Genomic DNA, 17796 nt, shown 5'->3' with positions numbered 1-17796 from the left:
GTCCTGAAAGTTATGTACGTATATAAAAAAAAAAATGAAACCTTTACTGCCCCCGTCTGCCCACAGTCCGCTGTACATACACCTCCTTACACGTTTCTATGACTATCCTCTCCTCTCACTGCCTCTGCATCACCAGCTTATTCTTTATTTGGATGATGAGGTGGCATATTTGTCTGTTGATGCTCCTAACACCCTCCCTGCTAGTCTCTGTGGGCACTTGAAAAGCAGTGCGGCAAGCATCTGCGAAACCCCCAAATCTCTTGCACTTCATCCTCTCATGAGGGAATCTACCTGGCAGCAAGAAAGCAAGCTTATCTGTGTATGAAATGCTAATGTGAATAGCCTCAGCCCTACTTTGTGGATGAGAGCACAGACACCCTCCTTGTTGTAAAACCCACCTGCTCTCTGTGTTTTAGCATGTGTGAAACAGTGAAGCCTGCCAAACTCCAGTAGCTTCAGCCGGAATTTAGACTCCTCAGACATGAAGAGAACCGAGTGCTGTAGGTGATATGAATATGTTTCCAGTCTGAATCCACCTTGTGCCTTTTTCTCTTGTTCTGTTTGACTTAAATCCCAAAAAGCATGGTGTTCATTCAAGTAGTGCTACAATGAGTAGTCAGTTCAATGACCAGCCAATTGGTGGAAAATTATTCAACAAATTCTCTGAGCAATCAGTCATTTATTAATGCAGTATGGCCAAGATTTCTTGAACCAGCTCCTAGCTATTAAATGTGATCATCAATGCCTTTTTTGTTTGTTTGTTTGTTTTGATAAAAAATAAATTCATCATTTTGAAGGTTCATTATAGGATTTAAAACATTCATTATTTCCATCTCAAATTCATTTCATCCTTATTTAGTTGACATTGCTATCAAGGAAATATGGATGAAAACAGTGTAGATTTAAAATTCTTCTCAGTCCCCCTTTTTCCCCCTGCATTTAGACTTATAGTGCTGAATTACCACTGAAGACTAATAATGTGTAGGCCTGTCACGATACTAGATACCCAGGAAAATACTCAATACCATTTTTGATACAATGGCATTATTTTTTTTAAATAAAAAATTATTACAAAACAATGAAAGACAACACTAGTTATCTAACAAAATTAGTAATTTAACTGTAAGGTATATAGTTTCCTGTAGGCAGTGCAAAGAAACAAAACAAAAACACAAAGAAGACAGTGTTTTTTTGGTTGTTTGAGGCCATATTTTTGTTGCTGAAAGAGAGATGGTAAAGTAGGCTGCCACTCTTTCTGTGTAGTTACCGGTAGACTTTTTCTCAGCATCAATCTGGGATTTAAAAAAAACATAACACTTCTTAAGACATTAATAATTGTGCTATGCTTTAAATTAGAACTGTATCCTAACATTACAGATGGGCAATATTGATGTTGTTTGGCGCCCAGCTCCAGTATTACAGTCATATTTTAATTATCCATAGCTGCTTGTCACTACCTTAATGATAAGTTAGCAGAATATGGCTCTCAGACAATTGCCAATAAACACGTTGTAATAAATATTAATATTTAAAAGAAACAAGTGTGACGGCCAGGTTCACATGCATGATACTTTACAGTTTTACGTGTTTTAAACCTCAGCGTTGGTGAGACTTGAGCTTTACTGGGCTCTCAAAATTCCTCTTAAAGTGTTACTCAGTGCCGTGAATGTCAACTACTTCAGCTGCTAGTGAGGGAGGCTGTGAGCCTGCAGTGGTGCTGTGTGAACTACAACACTACTGCTGGTATTGATACTGTTGTAAATTAGTATATAATCAAGTGGTAATATATAGTTTTCTTCCCCTAATCTCTAACGCTACCAAAAGTAAAGAAAAAACAAACAAACAAAGAACCAAAAAAAGACTGCAGTTGACCTTTTGGAGCATTTTTCAGTGCAGCTATACAATCTCTATAGAAATGGGAAAAAAAGCATCGTAACAATGAACTGATCATTTCATAGAAAGTGATTAAATAGCGACACAACATGATGCTTGCTTGTTGAATCGGCTCATTTTATGCTTTTCCTTGATTACAAAAAACAAAAGATAAATAATAAGCTCCTACATTTAGGCATTTGGCAGTGTGCTGTAGTCTGTGTGCATAATTTTGATGGACCTCTGCTGGAGTGTTTTGCTGCACTCAAAGTGAAGAGACATGATGATGATGCGAGCTGAAAAACTGTGTTTTTTCCCTGCAGTGGCCAGCAGATGGGTGCTGTCTACTCCATCCTGGCAATCCTCCTGTATGAGGAGAGCTCAAGAAATCCAACCATTAAACACACAACAGATGGGACATTTTCCATCTTCCGCCCAGCTCTCATTAAGCAGCCAAACAACATATAGTGTGGCTGACGAGTGCAGGCATGTTTTCTAATTTGACACCAAGAAGGGAAAAAAAGTCTGGAAAGTAGTTCTGCTTCACAGATATAATTAAGGTTGTTTAACTTGTCAACATGGGGAGATGAAACCATTAGAGGAACGACACGTTTTGTGTGTGTGCTATGGATCATATTGAGAGACGTGTAATGTAATGTGGGGCAGCTCTGCATATTGAATGACAGACGGTGTAAAGCACCAGTTTTAGTTATCTAATACTAGACGTAACATAATAACTTTTTAAGATGGTCAGCGCTATGTGGTATTGAGTAGGTGCTCATAAATATTGGTCATATGGACCTGGTTTGGGTTTAGGCAGTCGGAAGTTGAGCAGAAAAATATAATCTGCAAATTATGCCGAGCGACAGTAATAGCCAAGAGAAGGAGTACAAGTAATTTGTTTTATCACCTGAAAATGAAGCATGTTTTGGAATATGAGGAAAGCCAAAAACTGCGCCTTTCACAATCGCCCAGTCAGTCAGGTGGAAAGAAAAAAGCGTGGCCCTACACACTAATAGACTGATATTCTCCAAGCCTTTTCTAAAGGCACATTTTGCACTTTATTTTAAACAATTTAGAATTTTGTGTTTTATCGATATTTTACTTGTATTTTTTTACTCAAAATTTTTTGCGCATTTGTCTTTAGGGATGGGTATCGTTTAGGTTTTATCCGACACCGGTGCCAAACCGGTACTTTTGAAACGGTGCCGGTGCTTAAACGGTGCTCAAACCGGTGCTTAAAGAATGGAGAACACAAAATTGGTCCAAAAACCTCTCATGTTCAGCTGTTTTTTTTGTAAAAAGATAACAATGTTAGCCTTTTCTGCAGCTATGGGGCATATATGGTATCACTCTTGGCTGGAAGCAGTGCTTAAACAATGGAAAAAACACAAACTTTGTCCAAAAACCTCTCATGTTTAACTGTTTTCCACTTTTTCCTTTGGTCATTTTAGCCTTTTTGGCCAGGGTGAAGGGAGTATCTGCCATCAAACAAGAAGACAGCCGCATGTAGCTATGATGATGTTTGCTAGTTCACCTTACATGCATTAATGTAATAACGTGGTTAGCCTACTCAACGTAAATTACACACGAACAACATGAAGCTACTCACGCAGAGAAGAACGGCTGCTGCTGCCATCATCATCCGTCATCATTTCTGCTACACTAGCAGGGCTCCGGGTCCGATAACAGGGACCACACCCGCAGCAGATGTGCACGGTGTGAGGTCTCGCAGCACGCTATCAAATACGGCGCATTTCTCGGCTTTAAAAAAAACCCGCTATACGTCGCCAGGTGTTTCATCGGATTTGAGGTGTTACCTCCTTTTTTCAGTATCACAGTATCACCTTAAAGCACTTGTTGCAGGCTGCTGAGTTTGCATCTTCTGCTGTGAAGTAGAGCCAGACTTGACCGCTTCGCCTTGGGCATTTTAATCTGTAGCTCTGCTCTAAAAGAACGTACGTACCTGACCCGCCTACTATCCTCGGAAACGTAAAATGATTGGCTAGAATCTAAAGTGTATCACAGCTTAGGGAAAAAAAGCACTGAAATAAAGCACTGAAATGTGCGCTGCTTTTCGGTCTGGTTACTACCGTTTATGTCAGAACCGGTGCCATCATGGCACCGGACACCGGTACCCATCCCTATTTGTCTTCATTTTTATTTGTCATTTAAGAATTTTGTGTCACATTGAAAACAAGAAAAGTTTTGCACAATAAATGTTCTTAAAATGGCATGCTATACTGTTCAGTCATTTTGACATACAGAAGAAAAGAATATATCGCAATATATATCATTACTGCACATGCTTCAAATTTTACTGCAATATGGATTTTAGGCCATATCGCCCTAATGCAGATCATTGGTGGAATATCGTTGTACGCATGTTTCAGTGTTTACCATTCTTGGTGGGACACTTGGTGTTAACCGGAGTTTGATTGTACATATGTGCAGCTATGCTCACTCGAGTGCCAAAGACGAACTTCTGTTAAGGGAGACGACAAAGGCTAATCTAATTCTCGCTCTCATTTTGCCAATCTTTGCTTTGCCAAGCCAAGTGAGAAATGGTGCATTTTAGTTCTGAGGTAATCAAAGCTAAGGGTTAGGACAGATGGTGTTTGGAGGGCTGTTTACTAGAAGGACAAGTTGCTGTTGACTTTGGGAGAAATGGTGGGAGGGGGTGACTGACACACCATCCTGCCTACATGACTCAGTGGGAGTCATTACTGCAATGGGCCTAATTACCTTCAGGCCTAATCTGTGTTTAAAAACCTGCTGCTTATTGCTTTTAATTACCCACAAGTGTTGGAAGAAGATTGAAATGCAAGGCTGGAGCATTTGTCTCTTGCGTTTCTGCATTTGCCATGTGCATGAGAGAGAGAGAATATATGCAGGAATGTTTACAATATGCCACCTTTTCAAGCTTCTCACGCCTAGTTGTAGGTATTCTGAAGTTTGGAGTCTCCTGCACTCTGCCGATTGAAGGCTTTTACTTCCCTCATTCTCTGCAGCACAAGTGTTTTTGACAGCCCAGTATTCTCTCCGTTTTTTTATCCCACAAAATACACCTTCATTTAAAATGTTAGTCAGTCAGTCAAGTTAAAATACTCAGCTTGCTCTTTCTTCTTGCCTAAAATGATGAGGGCAGATTCTCACTTCTTTAGATCTTGGTTTGACAAGATGAGGGAAATGTTATCTATAGAACTTACTCATGATTAATATATGATCTCGGGGCTGTTTTGTGCCGACCATCCTTGGGGTATGCAATGTGATCAAAGTTGATTCTTGCAGGTACTGGAATATGTGCATATAGTAACTTGGAGAAGAAAACAGTAAAATAAAAGTACTCACACACACACACACACTAATGGGAAAAGTTTGGGAAGTTCTATTAAAAGCAGCAGTGTAGAGCAGTAGGATGTTAGAGCCTTTCCAGTGTAGTGTTAATGTTGGTGTTTTGTCTTTAGGGGTCTTGGAATTTTGGGATGTTAGAGAGACAAGTGTGTGATTTGCAATGTGGGTTGCCTGTCTGAACTGGAGGACATATTTCTGGTTTAAAAACTCGCAATATTCTCTTGAGGAAGACCAACACCTGAGCACCACTTGCTGTAACACAAAAACTATTATTGTAGGGTAGCTTTCATCTGTAAGAGTCATTTTCTTAAAGCTGTTTGGACCTCTAATGCATCAAGACCGGAAGGTTTTTTTGGGAAATCAGCACCAACTAAAGCCAGATTGCATCTTAGAAAGCTTATGCCAGAGTTGTAAGATCAGGCATTTGGGTCAATAAACTAACCACTAAAGCAGTCCATTCAGACATGATTTCCTGCATACTCTAATAAGATTTCATTGTGGAAATATTACCGCTTGGGTAAACCTCTGAATTCCTGGCATCTCTCTACAGCCTATTTGTCTCCAATTTCATGGAACCTCCAGGGTTTGCCACACATTCAGAGGATTGCCCTGCTTGTGAAGCTGATCAGACTAATCTCCTTTCTTTCATCAACAATGAGCTGGGTCGAATGACCCAACAGACTCTAGCTAAACAGTGGTTATTTTTAGAACTGGTACAGATCAATCAAATGTGATTTTTACAGTTCTCATAAAAGTAACTTTTCAATTCTGTATTGTAGTAAATAGGTAAATTGTGTTAACAGGGAGTCATTAGATGGGCAAATTCCAAACAGCTGGGCGTCTTACTGTTAGTCCTCAGTTACAGAGAACTGAGCAAAGAATAGTTAAAAACTTTGTGAAGAAAAAAATGATCCATAAATTGTCTCCGCTTGCCTTTCTGTAAAAGTCACCACACGCCACTGATCTCTCTAAATCCAACACTTGCCTCAGGTGTGGTTTTAAGGATAAATATCTCTTACGGTATGTTCAATTTTACATATTTGTTTTAGGACAAGGAGTCTGACAAAGCAAAGTAGTTAAAGACTTCAAAGGTTTGGCAAATCCTTTGCATTGATTTGCAGCATTGACCAGAACAACAATGAGGACAGATCAGCAGCACTTATTGCTAAAATTTGCTTGCAGAATAACCAAAAACCCCTTTAGGCAGTTAAACTCAGCTGAGAAGCAACATCAGAGAAAAGAATCTCAGATGAAGGTAAGAAATAGTGGTTTTACACCCCCAGGGTCTTTATGGATAAGGCGGAGATGGGCAGGAGGAAGGATGTGCAATAGATGGTCAAAAGGTGAAGTGAAGCACATGGGCAGATAGATTATTGGAAAAGAGAGTGGTGTTGACAGCATGGGAGAACAAAAGTGATGAAGACAACAGAGCAGCAAGATTAGCACATATGACCAAAAAGATTAGGGACTCCTTATTGACCTTACAGAAGCCAGAAGTACAAAACTGTAGCGGGGGGATTTTAAAAGACTACCTAGAACATCATAATTAGAATAATAAACCACTAGAAGACAAATCTATGTTGTCTGGCTACCTCTATTGTGACACTTGGCAACTAAATTGTTGTCTTTCCCCTCTTTTCAGAAAATGTTCCTTTTTTAAAGAGGAGACTAAATCACGCGATGGACCTATTAGTGAAAACTATGCCATTAAATTGGCTTCCTTTAAGCATCCATTAAAACAAGTTTATTGAGAGCCCTTTCTGAATCAACAGAAACACCAGAAACATAAAATTATGTTCAGGCCTCAGGAACATTTCACAGCAGTGTTTCAGTCCGATTTCACATAATCACATGTTGCTGTGTCACTAATTTTTCTTTGTTTCTTGTTTCCCTGTACTCACTTCAGCCCTCTTGTTTACCTTCTTCAGCTCAGTGTAACATTGCCTGAGACTACAGGCAACAAACAGGCCCCATAAAAGGTGGAAAATGTTTGTATTTCTCTCCTCTGTGAGGTGACAAGTCAAGAGTCTCTTTTGCTGTGGCCTTCGCTCTCTAGCTGGCCCTTTTTGTTCTGAGGATAGAACAGAAGTTCACTGATATGCGTTTCGACCCGCCCCTGTGTTCTGCTGTCTGGTGTTTGACATAGACAGAAAGCCGATGCTGTGAAATCGAATGCAGTGGGTGAGCTCTCAGCAGGAGGCCAAAACATTAGCTATTAGCAGCAGGCGACAGACGCCTGTTCTCCATCTCTGCCATACTGAATTGAGGTGCATCTCTTCTGCGTTTTCCCAACATCTCTTCCACCATATTGGTCCGTCATTTTGTTTTATCTTTCTGCGTTTTAAAGTGTTTCATCTCCCGCAGTGTCATCAGCGGGTGTGATTACGTGCAAAAACGATTGGCTCTGCCGAGGTCTTATTAAATTTAAGTTGTTTACAGGACCAGTCGAGTCACTGCGATTGAGTTTTCCAGTTCCCATGAATAAAAGAGGAGACAGAGATATATTTTTTCAAGTTGTTTGAAGTTTAGAGAGAACAAAAGTAGAAGAAAAAGTATGTAAAAGGTTGAAGTACCACCAATTGTGGGAGAAGTCAAGGCGGCTGATTGTTCTTCCCCATCCCCGAACAACAGGACAGTGATATCAAACACACATCACCATTGGTTTTGGAATGAATAAAGCAGGCTAACATTAAGGTTCTTGAATGGCCTTTTCTTGGCCAAATTGGTAGAGTTATTTTAAATTGGTTGGTTTCCTGGCAAGAGGCATACTCATAAGCAGAGTGTTACTAGAAGACAGAAGTTTGTTGATGGGCACCGCACGATCTGATATCCTCGTGTTGGTGTTGTTCCCAGATCATCATACTAAAGGTTGTTCCAGGATCAACATTGCAAGTGACCAATCAGAATGTTGTGATGTCATACTTTTGCAACTTCGGGAAAAACCGGCGAAAAAACAAAAAACTGTACTTAAGCTGCGAGAAACCGCCTTTGTCCGCCGATCAACGGACCCTAACCCTGACCCTAACCCTTTAATAGACGCTAAGCAGAATTGATATTGTCCTTGCAACATTGGAATTTCATAAATGCACGAATGGGTTGGTGCGCAAAAGAATAACGTCACAATAATGTGATTGGTCACTTGCAATGTTGAACCTGGAACAACATTTTCATGATGATCTGGGAACAACACCAACACGACGATATCAGATCATCCATGGGCACCAAAGGCATCTGGTCAAGGTGCAACCTGCTAAGGGATATTTAACCAAATATCCCATAGCTGATATTCATGCCTGTATGTATAATAAAAAAAACAAACAAACAAACAAACCCTGGGATCTTGGAAGAGCAGTGTGAAGAAGGCTCACAACATCATAAATGACTCCTCCTTTCCAAACCACAAACAATTCACTGTGTTTCCCTCTGGGAGGTGGTACAGGCTCCAATCCCAAACCAGCTTCTTCCACACAGCCAATAGCAACACACACAAAGTTTGCTGGTGGTTTTTGTTTTGTGTATATACTGTATATATACACACATACACATTTTTTTTTTTTTTTTGCAAAGGGTTCTCAATATCCTTCTCAGTGCTGCCTAGTTCAGGATTTTAATATGGCAGTGTAGGGGATTGACTCCCTTTTGGAGCCAGCCTTAAGTGGCCTCTAGAGATATCGTTTCTGGCACATTGGGATTGGCTTCATTTTTCAGCCCTTGAGGTTGCCACTAGGAAAAATCTGAAATATTTGTAGAAGGAGTTTTTATGCCAATATGCTTTTGTTTGCAGATACAGATATTTGTAATGTAATACATCTTTCTGTACTATTTTGTATGTATAGTTGTATTTAAATAAATGTCCTTGCTCATATGGGCCTTTGGCTATAGAAAAAACTGTCCTACTACTGTACAGTTGTTGGATCAAATCCATTAAAACCAGTTAACCCACATTGGATTTGTTGTTAGAAAAATATCAAATATTTGGTAATTGTTGGTATCTTTATCCTTTAAAACTATTGTAGAAACATTTAGTTTGGCATACTTTGTCAATGCAGTACTTTTCATTATATTATCCCAGTTAAGTTCATGCACAAAATCATATTGAAATACAACTGACACGCTTACAAATGTAGACAGTCTAGCAAACATTCTGCCAAAATCTTTGCGGTTGCCCGTGCTGCATAACCCATCCTGTTAAACGCTACACATATTTAAACATGCCGTGGGCTGAAGACTGCTCAAAACAATATAATCATCATAAAAGGGGGGAAATTATTTCCATTGATGGAGCCAGATGCTGTTGATTTCATGGCTCCCTGAAATGTATTTTGCTTAGAATCAGCACGATAATCAGACAATTAGGAGGCTGATTGAAGTGAGCCCCAGGAGGCGAAAGTGAAACTACTGGAAAAGATATTCTGACACTGAGTCTGACTTGCTCAGGTACCTCAAACGGTTCACCAGTGCTTTCCCATGTAGGAAAATGTTTTACACTGTCACTGAATTGTATTATTGAGTCAAAATAATTATTGTGATCCAAGAAACAAACCTTGGAATCTCTAAAACACTTTATTTATGATATTGCTTTACAATTTTCTGCAAGGTTTGGTATAATTTTCTCAGATATAGGTGGAGAGCAGGGGAAGCAGGATTTGGGCGTAGCTACCTATAGAGATGAAAATCATTTCCAAGATTACAGGTTTAGTGTGTGGTTGTGTATTCATCCTGCTCAGCTTTAATCCAAGACTTTGTACCACACCACTTTTCCTTTCCTTTGACTGCACGGGCTGGCATTCAGTATTTCACATTACAACCACTGCACTTAGTGAACATGACCAACAACTATAGTTTAGCTCAATAATTTGTGTGTAAAGATATTTAATACATGGGGATTAGCCAAGGAGTTCTGAGCACATCTTAATCCACATGGAGAAAAAAATATTTATAAAAAAAAAATAATTCAGTGATTATCCTTCAAAGTATGTGACAGTGGTAAGTTGCATTAATATCCTGTTTCAGCATTTCTCTCTAATGTTGACACATGCATTGTAAGAGATAGAAGCACACTTTGAAGTCTGTCAGCTCCTTTATCCTGTTATATATCAAATGCAAGTATTTGTCCTCTTGATAATCCCTGTGAAGCAGCTATTCTGCTGTAACACTTGAATGCTAGACCAACTCTCTGCTGTATGTTAGTATTCAAGACTGTGGAGCATTTTATTATGTATGGGGGAAGAGAAGGGAAACAAAGTCCAAACACGTTTTCCTCCTTGTATTTATTTACTTTTTTTTGTATTCTTGTATTGTATTTATTCACACTTCATTTATCATTTCATGTTCGAATGGAGAACTTTAGTTTTAATTTAAAAGCAAAAGACATGGGTGGAGGTTTTTAATTAAGAAAAAAATCCATGCATTATGAATAGCTTAGTATAATATTTGACATTATTACTTGCTTCAAACATGGGTTTTTGTCATAAGCATTTTTTTAACTTCCTGTTTTCTCTCACCACTGGTCATGGCAGGTGGCCGCCCCTCCCTGAGTCAGTTTCTGCTGGAGGTTTCTTCCTCATAAAAGGGAGTTTTTCCCTCCCACTGTCGCCAAAGTGCTTGCTCATATGGGTCCCTATGATTGTTGGGTTTTTCTCTTGTTGTGATTTGGCGCTTTATAAACAAAGTTGAATTGAAAAGTGGAATTGAAATGTCAGTCAATACGTTCCAATTCTACGTCTGGATGCAGTCAACATGCATTACAGATGCTTTCTGTAAATATGGAGCGGATATGTATCCTGTCACATGCCTAGTATGCGTGATTAGCCAAAACAAGACTTGGAGTCTACTAACCCTATTTTTGCTTTACTGTGAAGGTGAAATTCAAATGTTTGACACGGTACATTAACTGTATACTCTAAACTAGAGATGGACCGATCCGATATTACGTATCGGTCCGATACTGACGTAAATTACTAGATTGGATATTGGAGAGAAATAAAAAATGTTATATATCAAAAAAAGCTCCTCACAAAACTTGCGACACCGACGTGCTACGGTTATGAGCCGAGTTACGCGGAGCAGTGTGCTCACGTGATAGAGCGGCTGTGTGCATTTGTAGCCTCGCTACCAAACCGGCAAGTGATCCCAGAGAGAAGTAAAGCAAGTGTGTAAGTTCATCTCTGAATGTTTGTAAAGCATTCCCACGTTAAGCTTAACAACCGATATATGGAGCGACTGCCTCTCTCTCCCTCCCTCTCCTGCTGCTACTTCAATCATGAAACTGATCAATGATCAGCTGATCGGCTTTTCTGTCGCGAGTCCGTCTCTCTTCTTTGTTTTTGGCCCACTTTGCACCAGAAAGAGGAAACCAGCGGCTAAACAACAGCAGCACGTTGTTAAGCTGTTGTTAGAATTTATTTAATATTACTTTCTATACCAGCTGACGGCTACGTTATTCTACGTAGCTGACAGCTGGTAACTGTGCAGGGGCGGATCTAGCAAAGTTTAGCCAGGGGGGCCGATAGGGCATTAACAGGGAAAAGGGGGGCACAAAGAAATACCTTTTTCTTATTCTCATTTAAAATGTCTAGCTTTTAATAAATAATTATTTGAATCTTACACCCAAAGTTTTAATCTGATGTAAAATGTATAGAAGTCCATTACTGTATATAGTAACTGTTAAGTCTAATATACCCTAGTAAGCTATACTACCTTTTCCTTTGGGAAGATACCATCTGTGCAGTCTGTGATTCTGTTGAAGAAAAAAATAATTGAAAATTAATAATTGAATAATTGAAAAATAATTTAATTCTGTGCATTTTTTTTTCACACTGCATCAAATTAAAGTTGATTACGTCGATTAAGCATCATGAGGTGGAGGGTGGGGGGTGGTTCCCTATTTTTTTTTTTCTTTTTGCTGGGAGTTTGCAACCATATTAGTTAGCAGAAATATTAAGCAACCTAAGTAATCTTTAAAATACCAGAATAGGAAGGATGGTGTAGGTTTAAGTTTATTAGATTGATCAGTATTGCTGAACTATGAAATATTTTGGGTGCAGTGTGTTTTTTTTTTTTTTTTTTTTTTTAAACATACAGGTATAACAGAATAGCTTTAGTGTTGTTTGTCTGTGAAGGTTCTCAGTCATCCAGGTCATCGTAGTCAAAGGAGCTTGCAAAGAAAAGCGTCTGGACTTCTTTAAGTTACTTGAAGACGTTTCACCTCTCATTCGAGAGGCTTCTTCAGTTCTAAGGTCAAATGGCGGAGAGTCCCAGATATCTTCTTCAGTCCCTTAGAACTGAAGAAGCTTCTCGGATGAGAGGTGAAACGTCTTCAAGTAACTTAAAGAAGTCCAGACGCTTTTCTTTGCAAGCTCCTTTGACCTTTAGTGTTGTTGTTTATTTAAAATTGAGTATGAACGTATACAAAATACAGCAAGATATTAAAAAACAGTTTTCTTGATTAAAAAACACTATCGGATTCATATCGGTATCGGCAGTTATCCAAATTTATGATATCGGTATCGGACATAAAAAAGTGGTATCGTGCCATCTCTACTCTAAACACGATTTACAAAAATGGTGCAAACTTGTCCATGACATAAATTTATTAACAGCAGCGATGTCTCTGGGGCATTTTAAATGTAAAAATATTCTTTAATGTCAAGAGTCCAGGTGTAATGGCTGTTTTGTTTTGGCCTAAGGTAATTTCAACATTTGTGTTCATTTAAGTTGGTAACAGTGGACAGCTCTCCAGCTAAGTACTTTAACTTTGCACAAAAACCCAACAAAGCTCAATGTGCGTCTCTGTGTCTTTACAGTTATACCTACTAATGCACAATTTTTCCTCCTCCTGTGTCCCTGTGCAGTTTCAAACTTGGTAGGGAAAGAGGCTATGTAGAATCACATATCAGACACTGAAGTCGGACATTTTTCTTTAGTTGTGGCATCAAACTGAAGGGCATTTCAGAATAACAAGGTCACATTGACAAATTTCCTCAGCAAAAAAAAAAAAAGAAAAAGAAAAAGAAAATGAGCAGTGAATACTCATGTCATGCTTCAGCAGCAGTTAAATAGCACATCTAGCTTTAAAATACACCCCAAAATCAGACAGTTCACTCACTCATACCTCCTCCTTGAAGGCCGCTGAGTTGCAGGTGCGTCTGTAATGCACATTCTTTTTAAAGGGAATTCAGGGACTGACTGTGCTTCACTTGAATGCACACTAAGAGAAATCCAGCAGTGCTTGCAGTTATTTTTTACTACTTTAATTCCATCTTCGATACTGTATATAATTTTGATTTAGGAAAAATATTCCTTCTCCCCTTTTCCATTCCACTGCCATCTGAAAATCACCTTCTGCCTTACGTCTGAGTGGCTTGATGTCTGTCCTTTTCATTATAAATGTGTTTCTTCCTGCCAGATTTATTATTCACTGTGCATGTGGCACAGTCTTCAGCCTCACAGTACGCCTTAGCTGTATTTAAAACATCCAGGAGGTGTAACATAACAGGAGGTTTTAAAGTCCTCGTTTGGGTCACACTGTTGCGATCCATGAATCCGACCTTACAGGGCAGGATCAGTCACCAAGCGCTCTGACTTCATAGGCACGGACAACCTTTTTAACAGCACTGTTACTCAACAAGTCAGAAGTTGTTTTGTTATCTGCATAATGGAAAAATTGGCTGCAATACTGAAGCAGGATTTCTTGCTGCTTTTTTTGTTTATCACAGGCAGCCAGTTTGAAGTGGGCATCCTCATCTGTAAGGATTTACGAGCCGCAATTTAATTGGAGGGAATTAGTGAACATTTAGCTTCTAATATCCATCAAATTAATCTCTAACTCTGTGTTTCTCTTCCCTCTTCTCTCTCTCCCAGGAAATCCAGAATGGCTTCCGGGATTAACCTCTGCTCTTCATAGATCTACCCAGAAGTTCACGTCCATGTGTACAGCCTTTCTTAGTCGGGGAAATTCCATAATGTAAATGTATATCGCTTTGGGTCATGAACCTTAGAGGATCCTCCCGGACCATCCCATCTACAGTTTGGATTTAGATTCCTCTTTTGCTGGGACTACTGCACAGGTCTGCAGCGGTGGCTGTAGGTGGCGGCTGCAGCGGCGGCGGCGGGAGGACCTTGCCACCTCGAAACGCGGGGATAACTTTACAAAAGCACACGCCACCATGAGGATATCCACCACCTCTTGTCTGTGTCCCTTTCTGGTCTGCCTCTGTTTCATCCAGAGGTGCTCTGGGGCGGGCCATCACGTTCCTACCAAAGTGCCCTCCAAGAACCAGACCAAACTGGCTAACGGGGAGACGGAGGTGCACCACAGGCCTAAGCGTGGATGGATCTGGAACCAATTCTTTGTTTTAGAAGAACACATGGGACCAGATGCACAGTATGTGGGAAAGGTAGGGTTTTTATTCAATTGAGTGAAACGTGGAGGAAAAAAAACTATTTTTATCTCAGGGAACTTGCTTTTAAATGCTTACTTGACATTTTTCTCCCCCCCTCCCCCATTTTTTTTATAACAGTTTACAAAAGGAGCAAGCTGTTTTATTGCTGTGTCAGCATTATATTATACATGTGCCCCCCCACCCACCCACACCAAATCCCTTGTCTTCTGATGTGAAATATTCAGGTCTCATTTGTAAAGGTGTGTAGTTCTGACATTATGATGTCCAACCAATTCTGTCATGATAATGTCCAAAAATGTGCTCTTCTCTGGAGTTAATGAGTGCCTCTCAGCGTGCCTACAACTCTGGGAAGCCAGCTATGCGCAAGAGTGGATTAAGGCTGAAAGTGAGAGTAGCCCTCTACATCAAACCATCTTTGAAGTGAAATATTAGATTTGGTTTCTCTGTGGGAAATAAACCCAGATTTGATCAGATGGTGGGAAATTAACCACTTCAGTAAGAAATTGGACACTGGCACAGCAAGCTGGGGTGCCTCGTCGTTGGAAATGTTACAATTGCCACCGGAGTGTCAGAGTGACTGATATCCCTCACAGTGGAAAACATAGTGGTGGGTGTTCTTCCTGGTTGTGCAAGGTATGATGCAGCCCAGTGTTGGCGTTTGGTTGTGACTTTTCTGTCAGCGCCACAATAAGCCACAGGGAGCTGGTTAAGTCCTCTGCTTGCAGATTGCCTGCCCTTATCTCCCGAAATGTGAAAATGTGTTTCTCCGCTGCAGTGATCATTATTCTAGGCACTCAGGCACAGACTAATCCTCAACTGCGCTCTGAGAAAAAGGGAATGAGAAAGGCAGAACGCTCCTCTGACTCCACATATGTCTGTATTTCAACAATGGTACTATTTGAAGGGGGAAAGAAAGGAAAGAGGGATGACATGCTTGGACAAAGGGTGAGATGGGAAAAAAGCATTAGCAAATATCTCGTTTAACCTTAAATGTCTGCTATTTGTGCCAATCTGGGATCTTTATTGTTGAAAAGTTTTCTTTTTTCCCTAATATATTGTAAAATCCCACATCGGCACTCCCAGAAAACCAAAAATATATATAATCCTTATTATCGATGAGGCATCGCATCCTTAGTAGAAGCAGTAATAAACAATAGCTGCACCATATCTGGGGCACCGGTTTGTTGATGCACTTACTGCATAAACATGGTTACTTTTATATTAAATTTGTCCACTGCTTTGAAGTTCACGATTGTTAAGTTTGCTGACTGCTCTGTGCTAGATCTGCTGCTACCTTAAGGGTACTGTTGTTCTGTGTGTGCGCACTCTGTGTTTGTGTGCGTGTTTGTGTGTGTGTGGAGGGTGATGCTGATGAAAGCAAAGTAAACACAAACAGCTAATCCTGGATGATAATAAAGCACTGAGAAGAAACATAAACATTATTAAGGAGTCAATTTGACATGCATGTTTAAAGAGATGAGGTCTCCAGATGGTAAGCACAAAAAAACATTTAATTATGTGGGTTGAGACAAGTGTGCAGTGTCCTAATGTGGCCGGGAGACAGAATGACCCTTAATTAGACGAAGACAGGAGAGGAGGACGAGAAGGAGGAGGAGGAAGAGGAGGGGGAGGATTAATGCACTTGGCACATTTGTTTGTTTGTTTTTTTTCTTTTCCCCCCCTTTGCTTGATTAAAAAACTCTGGACATTAGCAAGCAGCAAATGAGCAGCTCCACTGCAGGGAATTGCCAACACTCATCTAAAAATGTAAAGTTTGAAACAGACGTTTCTTGATCATTAAAAAATTCAGATAAAGTCATTGCATGGTCAAAAAATCCCCCCAAAAACGCCGCTGTGTGCTGGGACATTACACAGTCAAACATACGTGTCTATCGCATTATAAGATTTGGCCGTGGACAGTCAAATATCTCAGGTGAACTTTTTATCAATACTTTCACATACGACAGCATAGAGAGACGTCTGGGAATAAGTGAAACAGCCAGTCTGTCAAGAACATTTTAATCCCCCGAGGTATCCTATAATCCCCAGTGACACCTTTCCGGGGGGGTTGATGCATTTGGAAAATGACAGCTTCGTGCATGAGTGAGACGCAAATGCTTGGCAGGGGACAGGGCTTGTCCAGAGAGTAGACAGGAGACAACCCATTCTCCCAGTGGGAGGTGCGAATGGCTCCATGTCAGTCAGCTCAGCAGGCTGCTTTGAAGTCGTGAGACAGGTACAGATTGGACCGTAATTTTTTGAAGATGATGGAAATCCCCAAACCCTGAATACAGTATATGAGTGAAGCTTCACTGACTACTGTGACGTCGTGGAAGCTGTTGGAACCAGATCCCCTAGTCAGAAAAAAAACTTCAAATGAGTTTCACTGGGTACGCGCCTGCCGCTAAAGTATACCTTAAATAATGCGATATTTGACGGAGTGGGAGCTGCAGCCCAAACTAGAGGGAGCACCAGTTGTCTTATCCTGTGTTCATTTGCAGAGCAAAGTGGCAACCTCTAAGATGGCTAAATGTTTTATTCATGCATCTAAAAATGGATTGTGCTTTGACAGAATCAGGCAACTGTCTTGTTGTATGTATAGTAATAGCGCAACAGTGAGAAGAAGAAGAAGAAAAAGAGCAAAGTAAAGTTTTTACATAACATTTCTTTTCATCATCATTCTTCACAAGAGCGTTCAGATGTTTTCAGCATTAAACCATTGAAGCGTTACATGAAGTAACAAGGGAAATTTCACAGCCAGCGTCTCACCATTAAGCTGCGCTGTTGGAAACTTTCTAAAAATGGGCAGAAAAATATTCAGCAACCACTGAGAAATATTTAGGGACACAGTCATCCGCAAGGGCGAGGATGTGTGTCTGTATGCATGCAAGAGCGCTAAAGATGCACTTTTCAGTATTGATGTTCAGATGTTGATAAAACATGCACGGATCGACTGGCCACCTTGAGTTGATGTAGGTACAAATGTCAGCTGGGTTTGCTTTCAGCCTGATCTGTGACTGATAGTTGCGCTATTAATGACATGTTAAAAGCTGAAATACCTTCGTCTTTGATGTGCCTGTTAATTTAAAACTGAAATATTTTCCATTCATATGCACATCAAGTAGATTTTTAGGAGCTGCACAGTGAATAATTTAGAACAACAGCA

General features: G+C 40.1%; 1 protein-coding gene across 1 annotated transcript in view; it reads left to right on the top strand.

Annotated features, from left to right (window-relative positions):
- Positions 1-17796, top strand: part of LOC102798556 (cadherin-18) — a 102079-nt gene that overhangs the window by 10297 nt on the left and 73986 nt on the right. Inside the window, exon 2 of the mRNA XM_087846303.1 lies at positions 14089-14624. Within this exon, the coding sequence (XP_087702429.1) occupies positions 14394-14624 (231 nt within the window). The 5' untranslated portion in view covers positions 14089-14393. The remainder of the gene's footprint in view (positions 1-14088; positions 14625-17796) is intronic.

Source organism: Neolamprologus brichardi, chromosome 9 (assembly GCF_056152115.1).
Source record: "Neolamprologus brichardi isolate AB-2024 chromosome 9, ASM5615211v1, whole genome shotgun sequence".
In the NCBI taxonomy this organism is placed as follows: Eukaryota; Metazoa; Chordata; class Actinopteri; order Cichliformes; family Cichlidae; genus Neolamprologus; species Neolamprologus brichardi.
The sequence above is the reverse complement of the archived record's forward strand: the minus strand, read 5'-3'. Positions and strand labels throughout refer to the sequence as shown.